This window comes from Arachis ipaensis, chromosome B2 (genome assembly GCF_059453495.1).
Source record: "Arachis ipaensis isolate K30076 ecotype BB chromosome B2, ASM5945349v1, whole genome shotgun sequence".
Lineage (NCBI taxonomy): Eukaryota > Viridiplantae > Streptophyta > Magnoliopsida > Fabales > Fabaceae > Arachis > Arachis ipaensis.
The window spans coordinates 104,985,868-104,996,668 of NC_142437.1; the positions used below are offsets into that span (position 1 = coordinate 104,985,868).

Consider the following 10,801-nt stretch of genomic DNA (forward strand, 5'->3'; position numbering starts at 1 on the left):
ATGAATCATTTTGGACATAGAAAAATTCTAAAACTTTGAAACATGAAAAATTTTCATTTAAAATTGTCAATAAGTTCTTGGGGGAACAAATCATCTTAATTTATTCTCTTAATTGATTTTATAAAATGTGATCACACTATATACAACTATAATGGTATAAAAGTATATTTTAGAGCAATTCCAATATTAATTTCTATATAAATTTTATTTTGGATCCTTAAAATATCACATTAACATTTGTAGAACTATATGTTATATTTTATTTGAGATTTAAATATGAGATTTATTATTCTAATATTTAGTCTCAATTTAATTTTAATTTTATATTATTTTAATTATATCATCAAGATAATTATACAAATGACAAAATTTTATTAGTTTTCATTAATGATATCATTTTTCTAAGATAGGATTGGTTTTATTTTATCTATTAATTTTAATGCAAAGTTTAATTCTAAATTAGTTTATTTTTCGTACAAAAGTAATACTCCAAAAACATTCCATTAGAGTTGATCTATTATTTTTTTGAGAAAAGGACAAATAGGTTTATGATTTTTTGTCCTGCCGACATTTTCATCCATAGCTATTTGAAAATATTTTTAAGTTCCTGACTTTTTTTTAAATTGGATATATGTATCTAGATTCCGCAGACTTAACAGAAATGTGTGATGTGACTCCCATCGTATGACCGATGCACACTTTCAAAAAGGAGACTAATTTGTCCCATTTTAAATTCTCTTCTACTACATGTGGATTCGTAATGATTAGGTCGACACAACAAGAATCACATTACATATTTTTGTTAGGTCTAACGGATCTATACGAATTGAGTGATATTAATGTTCAACTTTTAAAGAGGTTAAGAACTTGAAAGTATTTTCAAATTGTTAAAGACAAAAATATCCACAAAACAAAGAATTAGAGACCTATTTTTTAAAAAAAAAAATTTTTGAGTATGTTTTCCGATAAATAATTGAATTTGTGTTTACAAAACTTCTATGAAGAAAAAAAATAGAATGATTTAGAATTTAGATTCTAAATCAGAGATTCAGAATTTGTGATAAAGAATATTTTTCTACCTTTGATCGAAGTGTCAAAGTCAAATTTGGAGGAAGAATGTAAACTCTTCCAAAGAATGTGCAGGAGCATGAATGAGGGGTACCTAAAGGAAAACACATGCAATTTACACATTGAATGGTATGCGTATTACGCATGACATAAGCCAGATTCTAATGTGATTGATCTGTTTCTCAAACAGTGCTTTGGCTTCTGCTGCTGCTGCTGTTTTTTTTTTTTTTTTTTTTTTTGCGTTGTTTCTTTTTTAATGCAATTATTTGTTGTAGGAAATAAGATCATTAAGGTGGTGCCCCTTACGAAATTGAAGCATCGGATTCCATTCTACAGTTTTGTTATTCTTACAATCTATTCTGACAATATATTACACGACCACTGTTGTGATCATTTGCACAGAAATGTGAAACTAAAATATTCGCTGTGTGATGAGTTATAGAAAACATCATTTTCATTCATTTTATTTCTATCAATTTTTGAAATATTATTGAGTGTGATGTTTTTTTTTCTTTTTCTACTAACAAAAATACTATTTACACATCAAAATCAGTTATTATATATTTATATATAAATATATATAGCTTAATTTATTTTTAATATATATTTTATATTTTTATATGTATTCTATACTTATTATTGATTTTAGTGTACACTTAACATGGTTGTTCTATCAAATATAGAACTTTTATTTTTGTATATTGGATTATGAGTGGTGAAGTCTTTAAAAGTGATCTAAATTAGGTGTTAAACGTTATTGTGGGTGTTTACAAAACGTCAGTGACGTTTTCACTTTATATAATTAAAATAATATTTTTTTTACAAAACGTCAATGACGTTTTCTCATTTTATAATTAAAAAATATTTTTTTACAAAACGTTGGTGACGTTTTGTTTTTTTATATTTAAAAAAATATTTGTTTTACAAAATGTTAGTGACGTTTTGTACTACCATCATAGCATTGTAAAATACCAAAATGAACAAATATTGTCGTATTTCACATTAAAATTATCCATAAAAATATTGTCTTAAGTGTACACTAAAATCAATAATAAGTATAGAATATTGTAATATTTAAGAGATTTAAGAGAATATTACTCCATAATTTGTTTTAATATTCTCTTAAATCTCTTAACTTTTCTGCTCAATATAGTTTTAAACAATATCATAAGACATCATAACTTAAGTGTATTGTAATTGGATGATATAGTTTGTCGCCTTTTGTATGCCATCCTCTCAATAAAAATATTAATGACGTGAACTGAATATCAAAGAACTCATCCCAAAAGGTTAGTTTATTGGTGAAAAACCCTTAAATTGCACTTGAACTAAAATCAATAATAATCTTCGTCTATAAATAACAAACAACTAACCGATAAAAACACCATATTTCTTTCTGTTCAGAAGTGGTAAGACTCACTAAAATGAATCTGTAAGGTGTATTACATGGATATGGATCATGCCTTTTTATAGATTGCAAAAAATAACTTTATTTGACATTAGAGGCATTCGCAGAGTACCAAAAACAACCCATTACACATATCATCTACCTTAGATTTTTGTAGGTTGCCAAAAACAATTTATGTTATCTTTTTGGCAAATTCTGGAAGCAATAGGTGTTTTCTTTTGCAACACGTAACAAACCAGTTCATAGCCGCAGAGCGTTAGCTCAAGTGGCATTTCACCCTCTCCCATAGTTATCAGAATCGAACCGGTGATCGAATCGGTCAGATTATTGGGTCACTAGATCATTGGTTCAACCGGTAGGTCACTGGTCGAACCGGTTAACTCGGTATATATATATTTATTTTATTCTTATATTATTATAGGCAAAAACTCACATACAATTGTTTTCATGTGAAGTTGATATTTAAAAACCGTTAGATGATTTGACAAGTTTAACTAAATATCATTTAAGGATTTTCAACTATCAACTTCATATGAAGACAACTGCATGTGAGTCTTTACCTATTATTATATACTAAAAGTATTTATTAAAAAAATAATATTAATAGATATCATATAATCATGAAAAAAATAAATTGTGATTAATAAAATTTTTTGTTTATATTTTTAATTTGTATATATTTAATAAAATTTATAGTTAAATAAAATATAATTGATTTAAAAATGAGTGACTTTAAAATTAAAATAAATTGAATATAAATAAAATAAAAACTTGGTATATGTATTATAATATGTATATATATTAGTAAGAAGTGTGTCAGCTTGTTGGTACAATCTTCCTCCTTACATCTTTTGAATGAAGGAGCTTGAACCTTGGGTTAGTCATTTTGAAAAATTTTCCAAAAATTCACAAGGTTTGAGACATGGAAACTAAAATCATGGTACATTTATTCAAAGCAAGAAAATAAAAATTGTGAATCAAACCCACACTAAAACCGATCAGAATTCAAAGTGCCACTATTTCTCATGGGATTTAATATTTGCATGTATTAGATAAATCTCATCTTCGTCATTATAAATCCCTCGTAATTTTACACACAAAAAAAGGAAAATAAATACTTGAATGCACACCTAGGAAACCTCACATTGCCCTAATTATTTCTCTGAAATTTCCACCAACGAGAGGCTGTCAAGAACCCAAACAAGCAGCTTCAAATTTTCTCACAAAAGGGAAATACCAATCTTAACAGCCAGCAAAATAGAGAAATGATGAAGTTGAGAAGGCAAAAATTGTCAACTTCAGAAGCCACTATTGGATGAAGAAGCTGCAGCTCTGAGATCAGAAGTGGATCCATTACTTGTTTTGCTGATGATCCCTTTCCCGAAATATTCGGCAATGACAGAAAACCCATCTTTGGAGTTCTTGATTTGATGGAAAAACCTATCCTGGTCCTTAGAATTTTGCTCCAGATTTCTTTTCATTTCTAAGACAGATCTGTATTCAGGAGCACACTCAGGGCATTCTTTTTCGTTGTCACCGAGGCAGCGCAGATGAAATGAGTGCATGCACATGAAGTGCACAGCAGGGAGATCAAGGGTAAAAGTGCATGTAGTGCACTTGCTAAGCTGGAAAATTCGAGCATTTGTCCGAAGATCCTGAATCTCTTTTCTCATTGCTAGTGTATCTTCCTGTAGAGAAATAATTTATTAATCTTCGCCAAACAGAGAAGGAATATCCATTAACTAAGACTACCACCACTGATTAACATCAGGTGGAATTTTCATCTGCGAAACTCAACTGAAAATTTTCTCATATTATCTCTCCTTATCCAAAATAATATTTGTATGCCTACCAAATTTAGCATTACAGTGCACAAATCTGCCAATGCAGCAAGAACTAGGGATTTCTAATTAATGAAAATTCAATTCATAATACCAAGAGACATACAGCATGCACTACAACTTGGAGATGTTTACTTCAAATAAATAATTACACGGTAAAGCACTAGTCTTACAACAGAGAACAGATTCTTCGCATTATATAATCAAGATCACCCAGCTCCAATTCCACATATATATATATATATATATATTCCACATATATATATATATATATATATATATATATATATATATATATATATATATTTTTTTTTTTCACAGGTGTTCACAGATAAGAGAGAACCAATTCAAATATCTCCATTTTCTGTTCAATCATCTATATTACTGCTTCTTTTATGCAGTCAGTATTCATAATTTAAAGAATGAGTAGGGAATGGTTCAGGAGTTATTGATACTAAAGGGAACAGAGGGAAGTGAGGCAGGATTTTAAAACCATACACTGATAAATGTTTGAAGGTAATAGACTAATAGCCATAAAATTTTAGATAACTAGTATCAGTCAAATCAATTTCCTATTCATAATTCTTCAGAGTCATAACTTTCTCTCAATAGAAAAATTTATTCTGGAGTTTGGACACCATCAGAGTAATGAGGAAATACAGAAAGCATATTATGTTTCACTAATTAGTCATGCCATTAGGAAATTAAACATATACTAGTTATATGGATATAAACTACCAGATAAAATTAGGACCCAACCTGATATTTCTCAATAGCTTGTCGATCCTCCTCAATCATCTTTGATTCCTGCTCAAGCTTTCGAGCAATGTAGTCTTTGATTACGGAAAGTGTGAGGCATGGATTTCTTGAAAGAGTTTGAAGGACAATTATGGGGGGCAAAATATCATCCCTCTCAATATAGGTCAAAACTTCTTTTACTTCTTTGGAGCAATCTTCTCCGAGCTCACCAAAATATTTAAGTAAATCTGCCCAGAGAGTTGGATCCCCTCCTTTAACTGAATCCCCCAGCTTTTTGCAGCATGCAATTAACCCCTCATGATCGTGCGCCTGCATATAGCAAGCAATCACTTCTTTATAAAGTTTCATCTTTTCATACAAATATAGAAGTCCGTCTTTGAATGCATTCATTTCACATAATATAATTGCTAAATCAACATCATAAAGTGGATGTTCTGCCTCTGCAGGCCATGCACTCTTAAGCAAGCGTAGACCCTTCTCACGCCTTACAAGACGGTCCTTCTCCTCCTTTGAACCCTTTTTACCAGCAGTGGTTCCATTGGATTCGGCATTTAAAGTCGCAGCTTTTGCCGATGCTCCATTAAGGTAATCTCCACCCCCATTAACTTGTGACATTGAAGGAAAGTTCAACTCATTGGCTATATACAATTCTAAGAGGGTATTGTGAATCTCCACTTGAGCAGGTGAATCCTTGACCTTATTGGTATATTTCTCGAGAAATTCCATAAGGGACTGAGGATGATGAATGAAGATGCTGAGAAAATCAACCGGAGATGGCAACATAGATACATAGAGACCATTCGAGTCTCCTCTTTTGTCTCCATCCTCTGTACAGAGCCTTATGAGAATCTCAATTGTCTCCACTGGTTTGTGCTCTATTAGAATTTTACCATACTCCTTTATTGTCATCCCTGCTTGACTTGCTTCAAGACTTGAAATATATTCCAAAGCCTCTTCATATCTATCAAGATCTTCAAGCAAAATTTTCAAGTACCACTCATGTCTCCCCGCTTTCTTTGCAACATACATTGCATGCTCATGATAATTGGCAGCACGACAAACCCTGATTGCTGTCTCCACATCAAACTTAAGTTCCCCAACACTGTCATCACTTTTAATAAACAGATTTAGCTTTTCAACATCCTTAAGTTTGGTGTAACAGTTCAATAGAAGAGTGGTGTGATCTTTAGAAGCAAGACCCTTCTCATGTAGTTTTTCCAAATAATTTGTCAGGTTGTAGATTCTTTGAGCATCCAAAAACTTCTGTATTACATAAGACGGTTCAAGGTGACCAATAGTATGAATGTATTGAGCCATTGCCTCATCATAGTCTTGCTTGCTATACAGATGATCTCCATATTTTCTTAGCACCTCAGCTGTGGCAGCAGCATCAGCTTGCTGAGTTTGAACAAGATTAATTGCTACCGTATATAGGTTCTTCTTAAATAACATGTCTAACTTGCTTTCCATGTCTTTTTCCCCTATACATAAAGCTGACTTGTCACTCATTATGAGTATGATGTTACCCCATTCATACAGCATGTGAGAAACCTCTTTAACCGACGCACTATGGGCTATTAAACGATTCTTCAGGTCATAAATGTTGAAAGTGTGCTTTCGTGTTCTTTGATCAGCAATGACACACAAAAGGTACCCTCGAAACCATCCTAGCAATTTCTTCTCTCCCTCAAAAGCCCAACATGGACCACGCCCATCAACTTCATAAAAATATACTGCCTCAGGTCGCCCAATCATCAGCTCCTGCCAATATTACAAACATGAAAATATTTAATATTCAGAGATAATATAAACATGAGAATATGCTAAAACTTATTATGAAGGAACAAAGACTGCATACAGAGCGGTCACTCATTGCAACACTGTGTCCATCACATCCAATCTGATCAAGGGTCTGCCTTCTTGGTGGTTGATCATGCAATGAGAACAAGCTCACTGAACTTGGAGTTACAGCAAACAGTTGTAGAGATCGACCATCTACCCTAAATCCAAGACCATTTATGGAGGACAGGGTTTTGTCTGAATAGCTTTCCACCTGAAGCTTGAATCGGCTGATACGTTCCCTTGCAATATCTCCTTTGATGCAGTAAATAGAACCATTGTCTAAGCCAATAGCTATGAGTAGTATAGGAGGCACTTCTTCTAAGACTAAAAAAGAAGTAATCTGCAGTGCAACAAATTTCCCGCATTGTAAGAAACTAAGAATAAGCAACTGAAATAGTCAATATACATTATTTTCAGCTTCTATATTCAGTATGCATAAAAGTCTCATTACCTGTGCCTCAGGAAACTGATTGGTGAATATACGCAATATCCCAACACAATCAGGACTCGTCATGCTTGAACTCTCTGGTTGCATCTTATCAAGGTCAAAAACCTTCAGGCACAAAGGTGATTGCTGGGGAGAAAGTTGTTCATCTTCCCCAATAGTTACTAAGAAGTTGCGTTGCTGGTTAATCAACATACAAAAGAAAACTCCGTTGTTAAATTCAATTCAGAACCCCAGCAATATTCATCAACTACTCATACAAACATTTAATCACAGAAGTCTTTCACCAATCTTGAGGGGGGGAAAATATTACCAACCCTTTAAGTCTTTCATCAATTCGATATTAACACAGTAGACACTAGACAGTACAAAATGTTCAGAAATCCCAACAATGAGAAAATAGCAACCCTTAGCAGCAAGGAGCAAATAGCAATGAGAAAAAAGGAACTCTTGCTAAAGAGTTACATACCTATTTAATCCAAAACAACAATTCCAACATTGAAGCACCTAAGTTTTATTATCTCCCTTATTTTTCCCAGTTTATATACTCCCTCATCTCTCTCAAACCCAACTATTTATCATCAAAAGTTGCTCGATGGTACCATCAACCAGCAATCAAACACAAAATAAACAAAATCTTAATGCAAATAAGTGAATAATTCAAATAAATGCAAGGTGAATTGCATACACATGTTACAGATTAATAATCTCCACACCTAAACAACTATCTCCAATCCAAATAACATTTCTATTTCACGGAGGCATCTACAGAGTGAAATCAATTGATTACCTTGAGCTGTTGAAGAAAGAGGACACTGGAAGCGTGAGGCTTGAAGGCGTAATTGAACTTGAGACCTCGATCAAACAAGCAAACGTTACCATCATCAAAACCAGTCACCACCTTTCCCCTGCCACTGGAACAGCAAGTGATCTTCTTCGTGGCGAGATCATCGTCTTCCTCGCCATCCGGAACCACGCATTTCGCCGCATACTTCTCCTCGAAGAACTCAAACTTCCTCCATTGATACATCGATCCGGCTTCACCAAAATGCTCCCTTCTTCTTTGAATCACTTCCCTTCTTTAGAGAAGGGTACCATCACCATGATTCTATCTACTCTCAGATACCTAGGCTTAGAGGTATAGAATACACGGAATTGCAATTTTTTTTAGAAAAACAGAATAATAATAAAAATCAGAACATATTCAAGATGTAGAACAAATAGCTGAATGAAAAAAATTTGTAATTGGGGATCTAGTGACGTGGAAGGAGAGAAGCGAAGGAAAATTGAATCAAATTTAGAGAAGATGGAGAAGGAAAGGGGCACCAGTGCCTTTCTCGGTCCGTGAATGAGAGTGATCAATTGCGAACAGCGACGGTAGTTGTGAGACTCTCTCTGGCGGCGGCAGCGACGGTGGTGGTGGAGTAAGACGGGCAGTAGAGCGGCACGACGTGATGAGCTGGTAAAGAGATGAGCGGCGGTGGTATGGTGATCCTGAACTTATGTTGTTTCAACTTTCAACGTACGCAACGGACGGACGGAGTAAAAAAATTTGCTACTAATTTAGATTTTAATTTAATTTTTAGTCACCAATATTATGTACCAACAAAAAAAAATATAATAAAACTCTACAAACAAGTGATTTATCTAGCCAACTTCAACTAAATCATCTAGGTACAGGCACTCCTAATGTATATCAGACTTTTAACGAATTAAACCCTAAAATGGTCTTTCAGATTGGCGTCGTACACTAAAATCGTTCCTGAGATTTCAATTGCATCAATTATATCCCTGAAATTGAAAAAAGTGCACCATATTAGTCCCTGACCTATTTTTCATTAGCGATGTGATGACATGGCATGATGATATGGACTGTAAGTGACACATGTCACTTCATGATTTGGCCACGTGTAATGGTATGATGATGTGGTGACCAGTGACACGTGGCATGCTGACGTGGATGGTTGTGCCACGTGTCACAATGTTATTTGACCACGTGTCCATTTGTGCCACGTGTCGCAACCTTATTCGTCCACGTGTCATCCATCATGTCATCGTTGTATATACACCAAATTAGTCCCTCACTTTGCATTAAGTGATTCATTTTAGTCCCTGAAATTGAATGTCGTGCACCAAACTAGTCCATTCACCAGTTTTTTCTCATTTTTTCTATAAATTCAAAATTCTCAATATTTTTGAATGCATTAATTTTAATTCGATTTTTTCACATGTTCTTCAAATAAAAGTGTTTTTATAAAATATTTTTTCTCTTGCGAATACCCTAACCGCCAACTTAGAATTGACGTGAAGGGTTTTCAAGTACCTTCACTACCATCTCCGACCTCTTTCAGTACTTTTATAAAATATTTTTTTTCTTGCGGATACCCCTAATAACCGCCGTCTTGGAGTTGACGTGAAGGCATTTCAAGCTTCTCTCATTACCATCTCCGACCTCTTTCGTCTAGATTGCAGAGGTCAAAGATGGTAGTGAAGGTGCTTGAAGTGCCTTCAATCTAGTTCATTTACACATAACGAAAACGTGTATTTCATAAGAAAAAAATATTTATTTTAATTATTAATTTATTGTTAAAAACACATATTTTTTATGAAAAAAATGTGTCTAATCAATCATATAATTATTTTTTTATAATAACATACTTATATATTATAAAATTTACTAGTGTTAAATTATTAAAAAAATTATATAATTAAAACTAAAAAGTAAAATCTTAAAAAATTTTATGAAAGCACTTGTATTTAAACGATATATGAAAAAATAGAATTGAAATTAGTGTATCCAAGATATTAAAATTTTAAATTAAAAAAAATGAGAAACAATTGGTGAAGGGACTAGTTTGGTGCACGACATTCAATTTCAAGGACTAAAATGAGTCACTTAATGCAAAGTGAGGGACTAATTTAGTGCATATACAACGATGACATAATGGATGACACGTGGATGAATACTGTTGCGACACGTGACACAAACAGACACGTGGCCAAATAACATTGTGACACGTGGCACAACCATCCACGTCAGCATGCCACGTGTCACTGGTCACCACATCATCATACCATTACACGTGGCCAAATCATGAAGTGACACGTGTCACTTACAGTCCACGTCATCATGCCATGTCATCACGTCGTTAATGGAAAATAGGTCAGGGACTAATATGGTGCATTTTTTTCAATCTCAGGGACGTAATTGGTGCAATTGGAATCTCAGGGACGATTTTAGTGTATGACGTCAATCTCAGGGACCATTTTGGGGTTTAACTCATAGCATAAATGGTTTTTTTCTCTACATTTTTTTACAGATTTCATTTGTTATCTCTGACTTGTCTACGTTGAGATGAAATCCATTTCGTGCCCCACATTTGTCCTTGTCGATAGTTCCGTTAACGGAACGCTGATGTGGCACGTTAAGTCGCCAGC

General features: G+C 33.6%; 1 protein-coding gene across 4 annotated transcripts; it reads right to left on the reverse strand.

The window, feature by feature from the left end:
• Window positions 1-3,477: 3,477 nt before the first annotated feature.
• On the reverse strand, window positions 3,478-8,928 carry VPS11 (vacuolar protein sorting 11). 4 transcript variants are annotated; one of them, XM_021116117.2, is made up of 6 exons: window positions 8,696-8,928; window positions 8,154-8,489; window positions 7,370-7,543; window positions 6,935-7,258; window positions 5,077-6,837; window positions 3,478-4,164 (listed from the first exon to the last, which is right to left on the reverse strand). In XM_021116117.2, exons 2-6 carry the CDS (start codon window positions 8,391-8,393, stop codon window positions 3,775-3,777), a joined length of 2,889 nt encoding a protein of 962 aa, XP_020971776.1. In that variant the 5' UTR covers window positions 8,394-8,489; window positions 8,696-8,928; the 3' UTR covers window positions 3,478-3,774. The 4 variants fall into 4 exon arrangements, with proteins under 4 accessions (XP_020971776.1, XP_016183822.1, XP_016183823.1 ...); XM_016328336.3 differs by having other exon boundaries at window positions 8,690-8,921; XM_016328337.3 differs by having other exon boundaries at window positions 8,154-8,494; window positions 8,690-8,921.
• Window positions 8,929-10,801: the final 1,873 nt, after the last annotated feature.